This window comes from Haliotis rufescens, unplaced genomic scaffold (genome assembly GCF_023055435.1).
Source record: "Haliotis rufescens isolate VD_foot unplaced genomic scaffold, xgHalRufe1.0.p SCAF_17, whole genome shotgun sequence".
NCBI lineage: Eukaryota > Metazoa > Mollusca > Gastropoda > Lepetellida > Haliotidae > Haliotis > Haliotis rufescens.
Window position 1 is genome coordinate 18,170,733 of NW_025963857.1, and position 20,087 is coordinate 18,190,819.

The following is a 20,087-nucleotide window of genomic DNA, read 5'->3' on the forward strand; positions in this document are numbered from 1 at the left end:
TGTAGCGATCGCACGGAGTTACGTAGTCCTATTTTGACAATAGACATGAACCTCACACATCCCTTAAAGATTTATAGCTTTGTTCTAAAGCAGTTATAAATAAACTGGACGATAAGCAAACAGATGCGACACTAATAGGCTAATTAAAGGTAAATCTTACCTCGGTTATTGAGAATGGTAAATACCGATCGTGTCAGTGATAGTCTCGCACATTATTTTAATATACTTACCCTTTTGTATAATGCAAAACAGAAGTTATATGACGTGTTGCTGAACGGTTAAGGGGAAGTAACTCTTATATCCTCTGTTGCGTTACTGCATTGTTGCAAGCGAGCCAGTTCTTCCAACTTTGGTTTTGACAAAAGTCCAAAACATGAGACTAATTTAATTCCCGATATGTCATCGTTAGTTAGTGTACCATGAAAGGGCTAACTTGAAGCATGTTTTCCACATATCGTACAGATTTGGGGAATAGAAGCAGGACCTTCGATTGTTAACCAAAACGCTTTCACGTCGTCTACATTGTCAAATTGTAGTATTAGTCCTCCAGGAGTTACCTCCCTTCTATTAGCTGTCGCCGATGACTCGCGGATCCACTCGGCTTTTTTCGGTGTGAGGAGAGTGGAGGTCGCGTAGTGAGTCAATAGATGCAAGTAATCGAGTAATTCCTCATCATAATATAATCATCCCTGATGTACCATACGCATGCGATACTTCTGTCTCGGAGAAAACACACCATGGCTTGTACCGACAAACACGCACAAAACACACACACACACACATATGCACAAAACAACACACACAGAAACGCAAACGCACAAACAGACGCACAAAACATAACAACACACACACACCCACACACCCACACCCACACACACACCCTCTAGTTTTACGCCGCTTTTAGCAACATTCCAGCAATACTACGGCAGGGGACATTCGGAAACGGGCTTCACACATTGTACCCATGTGGGGAATCGAACCGGTCGAACGCTGTAACTACTAGGCTACCCCTGCGGTCTCACACTGTCAAGTACAACTCATGATACAACGAGGCGTGGGAGAGGTGGGTTTTACAAGTTTATTTATTGACATCAGAAAATACATAAACTCATTACGAACACCGCGAATAGGGCTGGAACGATCCAAATTGTGTAGTTATATAACAAAAGATTATAATGCTAATTTGGCTCTTTTAAAATCGCTATTTGATGAGATCTCAAGATACCCAAAATACTGTAGGCACAAGTGGCAGGAGGATTACAAGTAAACAACGTACGGCAACATCACACGTGTGTGATCATATTGAAAAGTGGACTTAGATCGCTGAGACAAGATGATAATCATCCTTTTTTAAACCGACTGATGATCGATACAATTTGTGAAATGATGCTCATCGAGTGAGTGAGTGGGTGAGTGAGTACGGTTTTACGCCGCTTTTAGCATTATTCCAGCAAGATCACGGCGGGGGACACCAGAAATGGGCTTCACACATTGTACCCATGTCGGGAATCGAACCCGGGTCTTCGGTGTGACGAGCGAACGCTTTAACCACTAGGCTACCCGACCGCCCCCGATGCTCATCGATGCACCGGTGTATTGATGAACGTAACAACCTAAAAAACATGCAAGTATTTATCCTGAATACTACACCATGCCAAGCACAGTGAGCCTGCTGAGTCACGTTTCTTGACCGAATATAATATACAAACCCACAACACCGGGATATACAAAAGCGAAAAGTTTGACATCACTTCACATTTATCATCATAATATTCATCATCATCATCATAAAGCTAAACATCCAGATTCGTACAGTCAAACACCGTTGTGTGGAACTTTGACGTGTCGAACTTACGGTTATCTCGAAGTAAAAACTTGGTCCCTGCATATTCTTTCTTTATTCGTCATTTTCTGTTATGTCGAACCTTGGATAACTCGAGGTATTTACGTAGGTTCCTTCAATTTCGACACACGGGTGTTTGACTGTAGAGGAATCTGGATGTTTAGCTTATGATGATGATGAATATGGTGAATATTATGATGATGATGATGATGATGATGATGATGATGAATGTGAAGTGATGTCAAACAGTTCGCTCATGTATATCCCCGTGTTATGGGTTTTTGGGCGCTAAAGAAACATTCGTAGTTTTCTCGCTAATCACATGATCAACTGTAAAACATTTCACTCACTTATGAAAGACAACCTTATCTTGAAAACAAACCATCATCTGAGTATTTACTATGTGACACCACAACCCTCGTTATAACACGGCCGTCCGAAAACGTTGGCTGTCCATAACATATGATCCGACGAAACAGTGTGTTGTCACCCCCTTGCTGTGGTCATTATAACTGAAAGCTCGTCATTTTGATCATAAACTCACCACAGCTCGCACAGCAGACTCACTGCAAGGACAATAATTTTAAGGCCAAACTTCAATACGTGATTACACTCTTGAAAATATATAAAATTAATTAATGATATTGAGTGCTTCACAAAATACCATGTTGTTTGTATGATCTGGGATATAAAAAAGGTAAAACGAAAATTAATATATGATTACTTGATAGAAAAATAGATTAATATATGACTGTATAATAGATTCATAAATTAATATATGATTACATGATAGATTAATAAATTAATAGATGATTGCATGATAGATTAATAATTTAAAAATTATTGCATGATAGATTAATAAATTAATAGATTATTGCATGATAGATTAATAAATTAATAGATGAATGCATGATAGATTAATAGATGAATAGATGATTGCATGGTCAATTAATAAATTAATAGATTATTGCATGATAGATTAATACGTAATTAGATGATTGCATGATAGATTGAAAAAATAAAAGATGATTGCATGGTAAATTAATAAATTAATAGATTATTGCATGATAGATTAATAAGTAAATAGATGATTGCATGATAGATTGAAAAAATAATAGATGATTGCATGGTAAATCAATAAATTAATAGATGATTATGTAATAGGTGAAAATGTAATGTTGACATCATTAAAAAAAACCCAACCAAAATATTACAGTGAAGAAATGAAACTCATGATTAAGTCAATCAAAGATAATAGCAGGATAGTGTATGATTCAAATGGTTTCAGTTTATATCGATGGAAATTCTACGTATAATACAAATACAAAAAAAAAGATAATAATATTAATAATAATAATCACATCTCATCTCATTTCAGCTGCGCTGCTCAGCATGAACATCGCACAGTACAGAAACATTGATTTTGTCATAAACTGGTTTAAGAGAAATATATTTGAAACGGAAATAAAAAGTGTATAATTTGATGCACAAGAACACTGAACATCGTTATTACATGATCGACATTGATCAAAATCAACGAATTTATGGATCAAGAACACGAACATCATCTTAAATTAGCAAAGTATATAATAACTGAATAATATACGAAACACGATCAGAAAGTATGCAAGCCTAGACGTATATCTATAGAAAACAGTTGGAGCAAACTTTTTCGCATAAATTAGACATCTTATTTATTTTTAGGTATATTAGATGCCTCTTCTCTACTCTATCCCAGCCGCTGGCTTGTACTTCGGGGGTTTTACGCAGGGCACTGAAACAAGAAATGGACGTGTGTATTGCTTTGATAGGTCCATATTTATGAGAGCCAGTTGTGTTTTAAAATACTTCATCCATCACGGCGTGTCAAATTAATTTGCATGGGGAGCCAGAGATGACGCACGTGGAGGGTATGGAGCCTGGTACATCTAAGGGGCGTAACTCTACAGCGAATAGCAACGCCTTAAATGATATACCCCGAAAGAAAGAATTTAGAAATGCTAAACGAAAACCTATGACAACGAAGAATATAGAAGTACTTAAGTAAGACGACAAAGACTACGGAAGCACGTTAAGTAGGAAGACAAACACCCACCGGGGGCACGGGTGGCCCAGTCGTCTAAGGCGCCCCGATTCGCTGTGCAGAGTTGCGTCCCTTAGGCACGCCAGAAACCTATGATTGTGGGTTCGAATCCGGTTCGCCCCAATTATGTTTCTAGGTTTGTCAGCACCATACCCGTGCTCGTGGGTTTCACCGAAGTGGTAAACGTCTGAGACCTGCATCACTTCGGGCTTTCCTCCCACATTAAGCTGACACGCCGCGATATAACTGGAATATTGTTCAAAGCGGCGTTAAACCCAACTCACTCACTCACAAACACCCACCAATTCCTCTGATCGGTTTAGACTGTGGCGAGTAGCCATTTCTGGTCGTCTTCATGTGGTCCCGGAGGTTGGTGTAACGCTTAGGGTCCTTGTAGCTGATGCGTGATATTGTCGACTCGGTGTAGATGATGTTCGGGGGCCTCCCTGTAGCACGACATGCAAGTTTTCAGGGTATATTAAACGGCATGTTTCCAACATGAACTCAAGAAATAATATGAAAAATCGGATATATTTTATTCCGCTTCTCTGTGTTCGGAATGCATCAAAACTTTTAGAGACATTACCATTTTGTAACAGTGTTTCAAATAATGACTTTGTTGTTGCATTTTGTTTGTGTCTACTTGTTTAAGGTTATTTGAGACAATATTTACATTACATGCAATGGAGCAGTCTAAGGCTATGCTATGCTTGTTTAATAATGAAACGTAACAGGCAAGGTAAACAATGTAGTGTATAGGACTGGTTCGGTTATTGAAATCTATACACGATAAAGATATTTAAAGTCTGTACTCAGATTCTAATGATATCATATTATATCATGTTATTGTTGCTGTTTAACGCCGCACTCAGCAATATTCCAGCTATATGACGGCGGTCTGTAAATAATCGAGTCTGGACCAGACAATCCAGTGATTGACATCATGAGCATTGAGCCAAGCAGTTAGGATCGATGATATGCATCAACCACGTCAGCGAGCCTGACCACCCGATCCCGTTAGTCTCCTCTTACTGCTAATGATATCATTTCCGTAAACTTAGAATTGTCTTCCTGATTTGATCAGTCATAACCGAATTGTCTTCAAATCCACGTTGTTCTCATGTGTCGAAAGTTTGCCAACAATCAATGAAAACCGTCAAAGACTTTCTCTGTTTATTAGGCCTTGCAATTTATTGCCTGGTTAAAAGATCTGTCGACCTTAAAAATCGAAAAAGAAGAAAAAATCAGAATGAGAAGATTTTTTTAAATTTTTTTTTTTATATCACTGACGGTAAATATCGCTCTGACAATAAAAATGACAATGGAAGCAGCTGTAAGATTTCAGATTTCTAAATATATATGCAGACCCAAACAAACCGACAATCCAAATAAAACTTTAAGATGGTAAAAAATGATCATATACACTGCTTTTCTTTTCGACCTACCGACCACGGCCCCGTTACACAAAGCTATCTTAACGCTAAGGTGATCATAAGTCCTATACTTTAACATAGGTTTACGATAGGAGTAGCGCTAACATCGCTTTCTGCAACGGGACCCAGATCAAGAAGTCTAGCCTGACATTGTTTTGTTTATTTGTTGTTAAACCGCCGCACGCAGCAATATTATAGCTACTAGTATATGACGGAGGTCTGGACCAGACAATCCGGTGATCCGGCGCGTCGATCAACGCAATTGGGATACGATGACATGCATCAACCATTTCGGCGAGCCTGACGACCCGATCCCGTTAGTCGCCTTTTACGGCAAGCACGGGTTTCTAAAGTCCTATAGTCTAACCCGAATCTTCAATGGTCGTTGAACAGTAGATTTTAGTTTGTTGATACTTTCACGCCGAATGACGCACCTCTTTCCTTGGGCGAAATCACAATAGGGCCACAGGTGAAATTCTCCAATCCTGCGACAGATTCGAAGAGGAATGTTTTTAGTAGGTTGTAAATAACAGGTTGTGAGTGGGAGATTGGTCAGTTTGTGAGTCAAGTCGAGTTTTCACCATCAGCAATATATCAAAGCTATAGTAGGTGGCCTCTGAAAAAACTGATTTGGCATATTCAAATCAGTTATTTATCGATGGCTATCCACCAACATCCTCGCTTGGTGCGATGGTATCTCCGTGTCAACCGAAAGCGGCAACTTGTTTGTTTGTTGTTTAACGCCGCTCTCAGCAATATTCCAGCTGTATGAGGCGGTCTGTAAATAATCGAGTCTGGACCAGACAATCCAGTGATTGATATCATGAGCATCGATCCACGTAATTTGGATACGATGCGATGCATCAACCAAGTCAGCGAGCCTGACTTTTTGATCCCTTTAGTTGCCTCTGACAACAAGCATAGTCGCCTCTTACGGCAAGCATGGGTTGCTGAAGACCTATTGTAACCTGGATCTTCACGGGTCCCAGTTTGGCCACTTCTTCCAATGCATTTAAACACAGAGATAAACATCATCATACACTGTCTATACCACTCAAAAGAAGTTTAGTTATATGAAAGAATCAGGAACTTCTCTTCAGTGGTCATATTATGCCTGATGAATATCGAAGACCTAACACAAAGGTGACTGTCATTTGTTCAATAATCAAATTAAAAAAAAGGGATGCTTTTAACATGGAAGCAAAATTTTTTTGTGAGGAAACAAAGCATTTTTACATTTATTTCTGAAATTACATTTTAAAATAAATTTTGTTTTCGAAATATTTGGCTATTTCCACTTTGCCGATGGGAATGTTATATTTGCAAGATGACGTTCAGGTTAATACCCAAACACAGAAATACGTCAAAATCAAAGGAGAGGACGTTCCGCAAAACAGTTCAATCATATGTTGTTGCCTAACCTAAATGGAATAGGGGCAAGCGTCCTGGTGCTTCAATATCAACAATATATAGATAATACCTGGTGCTACAATATCAACAATATATAGATAATACCTGGTGCTTCAATATCAACAATATATAAATAATACCTGGTGCTACAATATCAACAATATATAGATTATACCTGGTGCTTCAATATCAACAATATATAAAAAAAATCCCTGGTGCTACAATATCAACAATATATAGATAATACCTGGTGCTACAATATCAACAATATATAGATAATACCTGGTGCTACAATATCAACACTATATAGATAATACCTGGTGCTACAATATCAACAATATATAGATAATACCTGGTGCTACAATATCAACACTATTTAAAAAAACACCTGGTGCTACAATATCAACAATATATAGATAATACCTGGTGCTACAATATCAACACTATATAAAAAAAACCCTGGTGCTACAATATCAACAATATATAGGTGATACCTGGTGCTACAATATCAACAATATATAGATAATACCTGGTGCTACACTATCAACACTATATAGATAATACCTGGTGCTACAATATCAACACTATTTAAAAAAACAAACCCGGTGCTACAAAATCAACAATATATAGATAATACCTGGTGCTACAATATCAACAATATATAAATAATACCTGGTGCTACAATATCAACACTATATAAAAAAACCCTGGTGCTACAATATCAGCAATATATATAAAATACTAATGATGGAAAAAACAACTATATTTTATTATTAGTAGATGTACCCCGAAGACGACTATAAACTGTCAGGCCGGTCCATACAATGTCATGACTAATTATGTCATATCGCCCGACCTGCCATTTTATAGTCGACTCTTGGGTACATGTAATTGTGCCCGAAAACTGACACTGTCTACTTACTGAGAACATTAAATACGTCTGGTCGTGCCTGTGATAAGCGGTAGAAGTTTGGGTTCCAGACAGTGTAGGTCTGAAGCAGAAAGCACAGGACGTATTAAAACCACAGGTAAAAAAATTCACTCCCAACCGTGAACACACATAAATAGTGCCACGGACTTCTTTTCATAATGTTTTGGTCGAGTCAAATGCATTTTAGTTGGACATCGTTGGTGGCGATACAGATTCATTAGCAAGGGTAAAACTTGGGATATGTCAAGGATGAAAGATAAATTGTGAAATTCGGATATTTCGGACTTCTGTAGCAGGTCACATTGAGTTCCACTTGCACCTGGAGGTCACCTCATATTAAAAATAAAATTAAAAAAAAAGGCCCGCACGTCCACACCTCAACACGCCGTACAGCGTACAGGTGAAATACCCGGTCCGGAGGTATGTTTATACAATAAACATAAATATTTAAATTACACATATATGTCGGATATAAAATATTTACATGAAACACATTATTAACACCGTGTACAAAAATAACGATTCTTTCGTGTGCACTTTTACAAAATATAATCCAAAATGTTGACCCTATAAACGATTTAATCACCGTCAAAGTAAGCTCTTGATTGGAATTTAAAAGTTCGAAAAAACATGAAGATATGAAACAACAAAGTAGCTGATATTCATAAAATCTTCATGTCTTTTGACATTCGCCGCCATATGGCTGGCATATTGCGTTAAACAACAAACAACAAAGCAAACAATCTTAATGTCAAAGTACAAATACCGATTTCCCCTTGTCGCATTGGTGCACGTGGCCCTGGGGGTGAGGGCTGGATATGCGGGTAGGGGAGCAGATCTCAGGTAGGGCGATACCCTGCGTCAGATCTTGCCCCCCAAAGTCCCTCAGGGTCGTTATCCGGGGACGGTGGTATTTCTTGGTAAAGACGTTCGCCATGTTGTTGCCGTCGAGGGTAGATCCGACAACTGTTTCCCCTGACGTGCTCACGCTAGCAGCAATATGACGAAGATGCCTTTCTGTGACGTCATAATACTGTGACGTCACTAGTCTCTGTGACGTCATCTGATTTTAACATTATTGAGCGGCTCAATTTTCTTTATACTCGCGCATAAATGTTTTCTAGACAAGAAGTAGGTTTACTTTATTTTTCCAAAATACATTAATGACACTTTCATTCATCTCTGGTCAGTGGTGTCTCCTGAACTTATGAAAAGTAGATGGAGTCCCTGTGACCAAAACAATGTTGTTGCGGAGAATTTGTTTGTTTGGATAATAAGGAGATAAACCTACTGTGTTTTAAAAATTGATGTAATCCCACTGTTAGATACCGCTTATTTTAATTTAAAATCAAGCTCTTTAGCGCGAGGTTTCAATTGTATAAATAAAAGGAAATTTGAAATGTGAAATGCATACTGAACTAGCAATATGATTCTCAGTCATTCGCCGGTCGGTCATCACCATATCATGGATTCCCTGGATTATTTCTGGTGTTGCTGACGTCCCAGGCTTTCCTGGACGGGGGTCGTCTTCAGGGCTCTTCCTGCCACGCTTAACCCGCGGGATGCCGAGTTTTTTTCTGACATACATTTTACCGGTTTGAAAAAAGACACTGCTATGTGTTGTTAGAGAATTTATCTGCGTTAAAAAACAGCAAATGTCTCCGATTTTTATCGTACACCGAGTACTGTGCGACGATTTAAAAAAAATAATTAGCAGTTTTACGGAAACTGTGAGCAAAAACATACTTATATCTGAACGACATAAATATATATCAAATGGATTTAAATGCTTATGTATAACGTTATACATTCAATTAAAAAATAGCCTGCCGTAAATGACGAAAACTGTGGATAAGGACAATATATTTTCGTTGTGATTTGTTCACGAGGAACCAAACTATTCCAACACAAATATCGATATTGACACTGTATACGTTTAGGTATAAACAAACCCATAAGAAATAATGAAATCGTACTTTATAAAAAAGGAAATAATAGCGAAATGGATGGCCCTATCTAACGTATAAATTAGTCCTTAGATTCCAATATTCTCCCGATCGTGCAAGTTTAATTTGAATAATCATGTTTCACCATTATTGATTAAACACTAGCCTTATTATAAAATGTTGGGTACAATGTGTGAAGCCCATTTCTGGTGTCTCCCGCCGTGATATCGCTGGAATATAGCTAAAAGCGGCGTAAAACCATACTCACTCACTCACTATTATAAAATGTAATGAATTCATGGCTGGTTTTATGACATTGACAACAGCGAAAGATTTGCTCTATTGACAAAAGTTTTTCTCGATATACGTCTAAGACATCATGTAATGTCCACACTTAATGTTTTCACTAATACGCAATTCCTTCTGTGTGAAGCTCAGAACGTATCGGTCAACCGACAACTTTCGTGTTCTAGTTGATAGAGCATCTGCCCGGAGAGTGGAAGGTCCGGGATCCGATCTTTCGCCGCGTCATACAAAAAGACGTTAAAAGATGGTACTTGATGTACCCTGCTTGGCGCTCGGCATTAAGGGGCTGAAACAAGGACTGGTGGGCTTGGATGTCAGTATGTAGCGGCCACAAAATTTCCGAATCCCGTATTCGAAGCAGGGACCTTCTGATCCGAGGTCGGACACCTTGTCCACATGACCAAAGAGGTTAACTCCGTCAGAAAGCTGATAAGGTAAGGATGCCATCTGTGGGATGACTGCACGCCCTGCTACAGGTATACTGTGTCTGAGTAGGGGATCCAGGGTGAAACTGCGGCAAGTTATCTCAGTGAGGAAGGACAATTAAAAAACCCTAAATAGTGAAGGATAGTACAATCACACACGCACACACGCACGTAAACACACACATACACCGAAACACACACGCTAGCACATGTGCTCGACAATTGGATGGAGCTAGATGTCAAGTACGAATAGCAAATAGCACACAGGTAAGGAAGGCAATATTCAGTAAGGATTCAAAAGTAGCAACGTTTAAGAGCTTGTAATAGGCGACTAAAGGGATCGGGTGGTCGGGATCGCAGACTTGGTTAATGCATGTCATCATATCCAAACTGCGTAGATCGATGCTCTTGATATCAATCACTGAATTGTATGGTCCAGACTCGACTATTTACAGACCGCCGCAATATGGCGGGATATTGCTGAGTGCAGCGTTAAACAAACAAGCAAACAAGCAAACATTATGCCGGGGTCATCGCGTGCAAATTATTCCCACGCGATGTGAAGCGGCCATAAAATCGGAAAGTGGATATCGTTCATTCACCACTTATAATTTAGTAAAAATAACCAGTGAAATCAGATCGTCCTTCAATGTCATGGAAGAATATGATAATTCATTGTATTCAGGGGCGCAACTAGGCTGATTTTAAGTGAAAGCAAATCCAATCGTCTGGGGGCGAAATCTTAAAAGATTAGAAGCTCTTAAACACCATTTCCTTCATTTTGGGACCGTTTATTTTAGATTTTATATCTAACAATTATTGGTAATTTATTTATTATATTTTTTATTAGACATATATATACGTGTTTCACCATCACATTTCTGACACAACAATGAAAGAAACATTAAATATAAAGGCACCATGTCATCGTCAGAATCGCAGAATTTTGGCTTTGAATTAACGTTGAAATGTTTGTGAGAAATATGTTATAATTCAAAGATTAGGGCAATTCGGCGGTTTTCTTCGTCCAGAAAAGTCGTCAATCACTTTGTCAATATCCTTGTGGATGTGGAGGAGTGCCACAGACCTCATTCTCTCGTTGGTCAGTGTTGACGTGAGGTATGTCTTGATCGGCTGAACGTGGCAGAACTCACTGGCATTGTGACCATTGTTTTCACAGGTATAATGAACCATCTACAATTAAAATTCTGATGTGCGTAAAGATTCCGCTTTTCAAGTTGGACAATATAAATCATGTTCGACCGTGTAGAGTTTGAATTAATAATTTACTGCATAGATTGTAAATTTAGGTTAACTTATATTTACTTATTTACTTATTAAGTGTTAGCAATTGTTTTTCTATTAAAAGGGAAGTTTCGCCCCTGGTATTAACCGCGACCTTCAAACTGCAGATTGACGAACGTGGTGTTGACAGATCGTTAGCTAACAAAACAAAACAAAAAACAACGACAAAACAAACAACAACAACAAACAAACAAAACAAAACAAACACATGTGAGAACAAACCGTCACACAGGAGCCTTTCGTATTGATACAGTGGAAACACGTTATCTTTCTTGGCAGTCCATGGACTATATATAGCTGTATTTGTAGCAGATATTTATTTCACCTGGTCGTGGAGATTCTTTACAGGAGAAAATGATTTCCTGGGTAAAATATTCCAGTGGAAATTTCCACAACCAGTACCCTACTAACACCGGACTATTTTCCCATATGGATAATTATTATTTCCTCCGGAAACTTTTTACCCCAAAAACATTGATCGCGACGGGACATGAAGTTGCGATGAGTTGCCTCCCTTGATAAACGCGAAAGTCGATAAAACCAACACAAACAGACCGTCAGGAGTGTGTGGTGTGGCGAGCCGACTGTCTCGGGTAAGTGTGTGTTTTCTGGTATTTGGCTGTCGTCACCTTGTAACACTCCAAGGTCGTCATAGTGTGTGTGTTTGATACCACCACATGTGTCATTGTACATGAAAACACATTTCAGGCATAGTCACCTCATCCAGAGCCCCGTGGTTAGTCAAATATTGAATGCAGCATCTCTCGCTGCCATTTCATAACATTTACTGGTATAATTATTGTGAGATTCTGTCTGGCTCATTTGTATAACCAGTAGCATATGTTTATTATATCACTGGCCGCGAGATAGTCAAATCTGTCAGAAATACATCCTCTATCTGTGGAGTGACGATAAACTGATGTCTCTGTCGAGGTACCATATGTAGTCACTGGTCAAAGTTCAAGGCCATTTGTCGTGTTTCACGGTCAGGATCGCAGAAACCGTACAGACACATATATAATGGCTTGAAGATACACGTTGGGGTTGGTACAAGAAGTTTGGTATTTGATAATTGGCAGTTGTCATGGTAGTAGGTACTGCACTTTTCAGGGCGCACTTTTTCGGATTTCAATTCGCACCGCATTCCCAGTTTGAAGTTAATGAGTTAATCTAATCAGCCACCAACACACCACGGGACCACGGGCGTTATCCCAAACAGTTAGTGCTCGTTTTCCAAGTCATCAGCACCCGAGTAGACATTTTGTTTCAGCGAAACTCGTAATTCTTTATATGAGATAGCTAACCTTTACCCTACCTGACAACTAATCCTAAGGATATTGAAGGGGTGTTTGATCGGAAAGGGGTGCCCAACCCTAAGGATATTGAAGGGGTGTTTGATCGGAAAGGGGTGCCCAACTCTAAGGATATTGAAGGGGTGTTTGCTCGGAAAGGGGTACCCAACCCTAAGGATATTGAAGGGGTGTTTGATCGGAAAGGGGTGCCCAACCCTAAGGATATTGAAGGGGTGTTTGATCGGAAAGGGGTGCCCAACTCTAAGGATATTGAAGGGGTGTTTGATCGGAAAGGGGTACCCAACCCTAAGGATATTGAAGGGGTGTTTGATCGGAAAGGGGTGCCCAACCCTAAGGATATTGAAGGGGTGTTTGATCGGAAAGGGGTGCCCAACCCTAAGGATATTGAAGGAGTGTTTGATCGGAAAGGGGTACCCAACCCTAAGGATATTGAAGGGGTGTTTGATCGGAAAGGGGTACCCAACCCTAAGAATATTGAAGGGGTGTTTGATCGGAAAGGGGTACCCAACCCTAAGGATATTGAAGGGGCGTTTGATCGGAAAGGGGTACCCAACCCTAAGGATATTGAAGGAGTGTTTGATCGGAAAGGGGTACCCAACCCTATGGATATTGAAGGGGTGTTTGATCGGAAAGGGGTACCCAACCCTAAGGATATTGAAGGGGTGTTTGATCGGAAAGGGGTGCCCAACCCTAAGGATATTGAAGGGGTGTTTGATCGGAAAGGGGTGCCCAACTCTAAGGATATTGAAGGAGTGTTTGATCGGAAAGGGGTACCCAACCCTGAGGATATTGAAGGGGTGTTTGACCGGAAAGGGGTGCCCAACCCTAAGGATATTGAAGGGGTGTTTGATCGGAAAGGGGTACCCAACCCTAAGGATATTGAAGGGGTGTTTGATCGGAAAGGGGTGCCCAACCCAAAGGATATTGAAGGGGTGTTTGATCGGAAAGGGGTACCCAACCCTAAGGATATTGAAGGGGTGTTTGATCGGAAAGGGGTGCCCAACCCTAAGGATATTGAAGGGGTGTTTGATCGGAAAGGGGTGCCCAACCCTAAGGATATTGAAGGAGTGTTTGATCGGAAAGGGGTACCCAACCCTAAGAATATTGAAGGGGTGTTTGATCGGCAAGTGGTGCCCAACCCTAAGGATATTGAAGGGGTGTTTGATCGGAAAGGGGTGCCCAACCCTAAGGATATTGAAGGGGTGTTTGATCGGAAAGGGGTGCCCAACCCTAAGGATATTGAAGGGGTGTTTGATCGGAAAGGGGTGCCCAACCCTAAGGATATTGAAGGAGTGTTTGATCGGAAAGGGGTACCCAACCCTAAGCATATTGAAGGGGTGTTTGATCGGAAAGGGGTGCCCAACCCTAAGGATATTGAAGGAGTGTTTGATCGGAAAGGGGTACCCAACCCTAAGGATACTGAAGGGGTGTTTGATCGGAAAGGGGTACCCAACCCTAAGGATATTGAAGGAGTGTTTGATCGGAAAGGGGTACCCAACCCTAAGGATATTGAAGGGGTGTTTGATCGGAAAGGGGTGCCCAACCCTAAGGATATTGAAGGAGTGTTTGATCGGAAAGGGGTGCCCAACTCTAAGGATATTGAAGAGATGTTGGATCGGAAAGGGGTGCCCAACCCTAAGGATTATGAAGGGGTGTTTGATCGGAAAGGGGTACCCAACCCTAAGGATATTGAAGGGGCGTTTGATCGGAAAGGGGTGCCCAACCCTATGGATATTGAAGGGGTGTTTGATCGGAAAGGGGTGCCCAACCCTAAGGATATTGAAGGAGTGTTTGATCGGAAAGGGGTACCCAACCCTAAGGATATTGAAGGGGTGTTTGATCGTAAAGGGGTGCCCAACCCTAAGGATATTGAAGGAGTGTTTGATCGGAAAGGGGTACCCAACCCTAAGGATACTGAAGGGGTGTTTGATCGGAAAGGGGTACCCAACCCTAAGGATATTGAAGGAGTGTTTGATCGGAAAGGGGTGCCCAACCCTAAGGATATTGAAGGAGTGTTTAATCGAAAAGGGGTACCCAACCCTAAGGATATTGAAGGGGTGTTTGATCAGAAAGGGGTGCCCAACCCTAAGGATATTGAAGGAGTGTTTGATCGGAAAGGGGTACCCGACCCTAAGGATATTGAAGGGGTGTTTGATCGGAAAGGGGTACCCGACCCTAAGGATATTGAAGGAGTGTTTGATCGGAAAGGGGTGCCCAACCCTAAGGATATTGAAGGGGTGTTTGATCGGAAAGGGGTACCCGACCCTAAGGATATTGAAGGGGTGTTTGATCGGAAAGGGGTGCCCAACCCTAAGGATATTGAAGGGGTGTTTGATCGGGAAGTGGTACCCAACCCAAAGGATATTGAAGGGGAGTTTGATCGGAAAGGGGTGCCCAACCCTAAGGATATTGAAGGGGTGTTTGATCGGCAAGTGGTGCCCAACTCGAATAATCGTAAAGGGGTGCTTGATCGAAAGGCGATTCAAAGGCTAAGGATAGATTTGGGGGTAACCTCCCCTAACCTCAACACAACTAACCCTAAGGATGGGAGAGGCACACGAGATCTGTGTGGCAAGTGTCACTTTCGGCAGCCCGAGCCAATTAGCGCCGGCACACTGCGCCCTGTAACCTCCATTGTAACCGTTGTCTGTCCTGTTTGTGCGTTTCTAAACATTCAAGTTCTGTGGATTTTGTTGTCAGTTTAGTTACTTCTCTGTCAATGAAGAACACTGAATGTTTACAAGGGGCTGATCAACACTCTTTCAATACAGTATGACTCCGCGATAACGGCTGCCGATTATTGTAATCATATTTCATCCCAGCACTTGAGAACGATATTCGTCAGCACGCTGGTTGCATCAAATTGCTTTCATGAGGTATTCTACTGTAAGAACTTGTGAATGTAATGGGAGGTTATGTTAATTTACATTGGTGCATGTATAGCAGCGTTACACCACTGTTTCACACGCCTAATAGATAATATTACTTCAAGTATGAGATCATTTTACATATCGGTATATTGGTATATTGGTATATTATCTTACCTACAATATCCACGAGCATGAGAAATGCAACAGCTGACATTTCTTTTTGTAGGCAACATGGCAACTTCACAGAAGTTAACAGAACACTTCCTGACATGCACTATATGCACAGAGGTGTTTGGTAATCCTTGCACCCTTGTGTGTTATCACACCTTCTGTCGGAAATGTGTCGTCAACTACACCAAAACCAGACCAGAAGCCATGACTGCCAAGTCACTCATGTGTCCATTCTGCAAAATGATGACGAAAGTGTCTGCCCCTGAGAGACCAGTGGAGGAGTGGACTGATGACATCAAGCCTAGCTTTGTCATCCAGGGACTCTTGGATTCGTTTGGCCCGGGAGCTAAAGGTGAGTGTCTTTAGACTTGGCAGGACTTTTAAAGGATGTACTCTATTACGTTGTTTTGGTCAGTGTACATACAATATATACACCCCCCTCCTCCTCCCCCCCCCCCCCCCCCCCACACACACACACACACACCTCCGGGCATATAATTTAGGGTTGATGGGTTGATATAGTCACCACTTGAAAAACCTTCAAAGATATTTTTTCCAAACTTGATACATACATTTACCAGGGGCTGGAGTGGTGCCTTTTGCTAGTGTGGGTGCGGGGGATTTGGCCTCTTCTGATGATGCTTGTTTAACAATTTTCAATGTTCATTTGTAAGTAAAATGTTTTCAAAAGTACTATTACGTTTGCAGATACAACATACTGCCTTAGTTGTCGAAAGGAAGGGGAGACAACTCCAGCCACAGCTTGGTGCCCTGTCTGTGATGATGCTCTCTGTGACAAGTGTACGAGACAGCACAACAGCAGCCCAGCAACTCGTCACCATGGTGTCACTGACTTTATTGGAGAGGACAAAGTTGTAAACAGGCGAAAGGTCATGTGTAAAGAACATAAAGGCGAAAATATAAAATTTATATGTAGAGATTGCAAGAAAGCAGTTTGTCCAATATGTTGCACTCTCTACCACAGGAAGTGTCACTCGGTTATCACCATCGAGTCCGATCCGGAGATGCTGATAATTAAAGAGGAACTGACAAATACGAAGGGAAATTTATACAGGAGAAAGGCGGAAATGCAATTAGAGATGGAGAAAAAGAAATCAAAACTGAATGACGAAATAACCAGGTACTCACAAATGGAGACTGACATCAAGTCTACAAGTATCAAAGCTATAGAAGAGATCAAACAGAAGGAGGAGACACTTCTAAACCAACTGAAGGAGATGTCGGCCAAACACACTGGCCACCTGAAAGCTGACATAGAGTCCGACGAAATGTCAGTACAGATGTACCAACAACAGGCTGGACTGATAGAACAGATTCTACTGTCTGAGTGTGACATGGATGTGTATGAGATGTATCAAGGATGTGAGGTCGGAGATGGGGAGACTGTTGGAGACGCAGGGTTGAAGAAGAGCGGACGAATAGCCAAGATCAATTTGAGACAAGACATGGAAAAACTGACTAGAGCACTAGACGATCTACAGCTGGGTGAGATAGACGTGCAGTATGAGAGTGAGCTGGACCTAAAATTGACTCCTGAATTACAGGACACTATTAAAGTCAGAGTACCAAGTGATTCGGGTAATGCATACCCCGTTGACATGACGGTTCTGGTGGTCAATAGAACAGACACAGTGGTAGTCACGGACAACAACAATAAGAGTGTGAAGTCCTTCTACACCAGAAACAAGAAGCAAGGTCACAGTAAGCTCAGTCTGATCAGTAAACCGTGGGGCGTAACAAGGATGAAACACAACCAGGTGGCGGTCACTCTGCCAGATACCAGACAGATTGTAACAGTTGAAGTCAACCCTGACCTGGAGCTGCTGTCAACCGTCACAACCAGCAAACAGTACTGGGGTATAACGTCTCCGACACCATCAACACTAGCAGCAGGTTCCCAGTCCCCTCCCTGTGTTGATATCCTGGATATGTCAGGACACATGCTGAGGTCAATCACCCCAGTACACCACGGTAACAACATTTTAAGATATCCCAACTTCCTCTCCACCACGGGGACAGGAAATATCCTTGTGTCTGACAGTGGAACCGCGTGTGTTATGTGCCTGACCCCCGGGGGAGATGTGGTGTTCACCTACAGCCCTACAGGAGACACACTGACGGTGCCACGTGGTATCTCAAGTACCAGCACAGGCGACATCCTTGTTACATACGACGCTCTTGACAGAGTGATCCATCTGACTGAGTCAGGACAGTTTGTCCGAAACATATTGACATCACGGGACGGTGTTTGGTATCCGTATGGTTTGTGTATATCTGAACAGCAAATATACGTTTGTCATGTTATGACACGCGAGATCAAGGTATTTAAGTTTGGTTGATGATTTCACGATATATTCAACATGGTCAACATTCACTGGATATACGTAACTGTGTAAGGCGGAACCTGAACATTAGACAGGAATGTATATTTGAAAGATACGAATTGTTGTCATCCCATGATTGTGAACATCAACACAGACATACGTATTGAACTGTTGTTGAAATCATACATACTTCTTATGCCAGTGAGCTTGTCAGAAACATAGGCAACTGCAACAATGATAGGTGTATAGTGTAAATGCGTTTCACGAATTCTTACACCCTCGAAGATCCGGGGTAGAATAGGTCTTCAGCAACCCGTAAGAAGCGACGAACGGGATCGGGTGGTCAGGCTCGCTGACTTGGTTGATGCGTGTCATCGTATCCCAATTGTATAAACAACAAAAAAACAAACAAACAAACAAGCAAACAAATACTAGTTCTAAATGTTAGTCCATCACGTCCGTGAAAAATTAAAATAACTTGAACAGAAAGAATATTCCGGATGTCAGGTTATTTGTTCTCGTCAATATTTCACTTTCCAAATTTCCGACTTAAGATAGATAACAAAGATGTCCAATATGTGACGGAAGGATATGTTGAAGATGACTCACTCACTTGATCGGTATGAAATACAAATCCTTAAGAAATCGTTGTACATCCAACACAATGCAATATTTATATGCTACTGGCATTTACTGAAGTTAATTAAATTACTCCGCTAGCAATGTTTATTTATAACGTTGAGTGTATGAGCATGTATGTGATTAAAGTATATAGCAATAATCCTTAACGTTTATACATCCTTTATTTTGATTCTGACCAACACTCTACCATGTTTGTGAACATTCTTCATGAATGAAGCTAGTTGGATTTTGACATATTAAGATGAGTGGCTGTATATGACTATTTATAAATATGGCTATTCATCAGTTCTACCTATCTGCGTTCCTTTCTGTATAGAGTAACGATGTACAGCTTTGCATGTGGTTTACTTGTAAATAAGGATTATAAGTTATCCTGGGGCACGGAGGCCCAGCTGTGTAAGGCGCCGCATTTCGCCTGCAGGGTTGTGTCCCCTAGATGTGCTGGATACCTATCATCGTTTGTTTGAATCCTTGATTATATTTTGTCCGCACCATTCTTTGCCTGTGGGTTTAATTAAAAGTGTAAACGTCTGAAACCAGCGTTACTCAAGGCTTTCTTGGCACAGCAGGCTGAAAATGGCTTTTAACTAAACTCACTCAATGCTAGATTATCTTGCCCCAATCATGGATTATGATGCAATGTAGCATCTTGGACGATGGCCTTCACATCGCAAAAGACTATACATAGGTTAACTCAGTGCACTGTATAGTCTGTTACGGTTAAGGATGAAACAAAGTTATTGTACCACTGTCAGACAGACAGATGGGTCAATATCTTACCTCTGTTGCATAATTTCCTTCAATGATGCATAACGAATGAAGGTAAAAGCATCTCGCCCAACATTTTATACACTTAAATATATTTACTTCATTAATTCAAACCGCCTCCGTGGTCTAGCGGTAGAGCGTCCGCCCGGAGAGCGGAAGGTCCGGGGTTCGATCCCCGACCGCGTCATACAAAAAGACGTTAAAAGATGGTACTTGTTGTTACCCTGTCTGGCGCTCGGCATTAAGGACTGGTCGGTTCGGAGTCAGTTTACTGTGTCTGAGCGGGGAATTCATGT

The 20,087-nt window shown here is 41.1% G+C and overlaps 3 protein-coding genes across 3 annotated transcripts; 2 read left to right on the top strand and 1 right to left on the bottom strand.

Moving 5' to 3' along the window:
• Nucleotides 1–1,073: 1,073 nt before the first annotated feature.
• Nucleotides 1,074–8,691, bottom strand: LOC124138034. Its single transcript, XM_046504545.2, has 5 exons — nt 8,467–8,691; nt 7,692–7,761; nt 5,794–5,844; nt 4,229–4,372; nt 1,074–3,617 (listed from the first exon to the last, which is right to left on the bottom strand). The coding sequence occupies exons 1-5, from the start codon at nt 8,635–8,637 to the stop codon at nt 3,568–3,570; spliced, it is 486 nt and encodes a 161-aa protein (XP_046360501.1). The 5' UTR covers nt 8,638–8,691; the 3' UTR covers nt 1,074–3,567.
• A 1,657-nt stretch (nt 8,692–10,348) lies between these two features.
• LOC125381129 (collagen alpha-2(IX) chain-like) lies at nt 10,349–15,700 on the top strand. Its single transcript, XM_048397359.1, has 3 exons — nt 10,349–10,386; nt 12,391–12,418; nt 13,016–15,700. Exons 1-3 carry the CDS (start codon nt 10,349–10,351, stop codon nt 15,698–15,700), a joined length of 2,751 nt encoding a protein of 916 aa, XP_048253316.1.
• On the top strand, nt 12,142–19,162 carry LOC124137986 (E3 ubiquitin-protein ligase Midline-1-like). Its single transcript, XM_046504482.2, has 3 exons — nt 12,142–12,275; nt 16,092–16,388; nt 16,745–19,162. The coding sequence occupies exons 2-3, from the start codon at nt 16,097–16,099 to the stop codon at nt 18,394–18,396; spliced, it is 1,944 nt and encodes a 647-aa protein (XP_046360438.2). The 5' UTR covers nt 12,142–12,275; nt 16,092–16,096; the 3' UTR covers nt 18,397–19,162.
• The last annotated feature ends 925 nt before the right edge of the window (nt 19,163–20,087 follow it).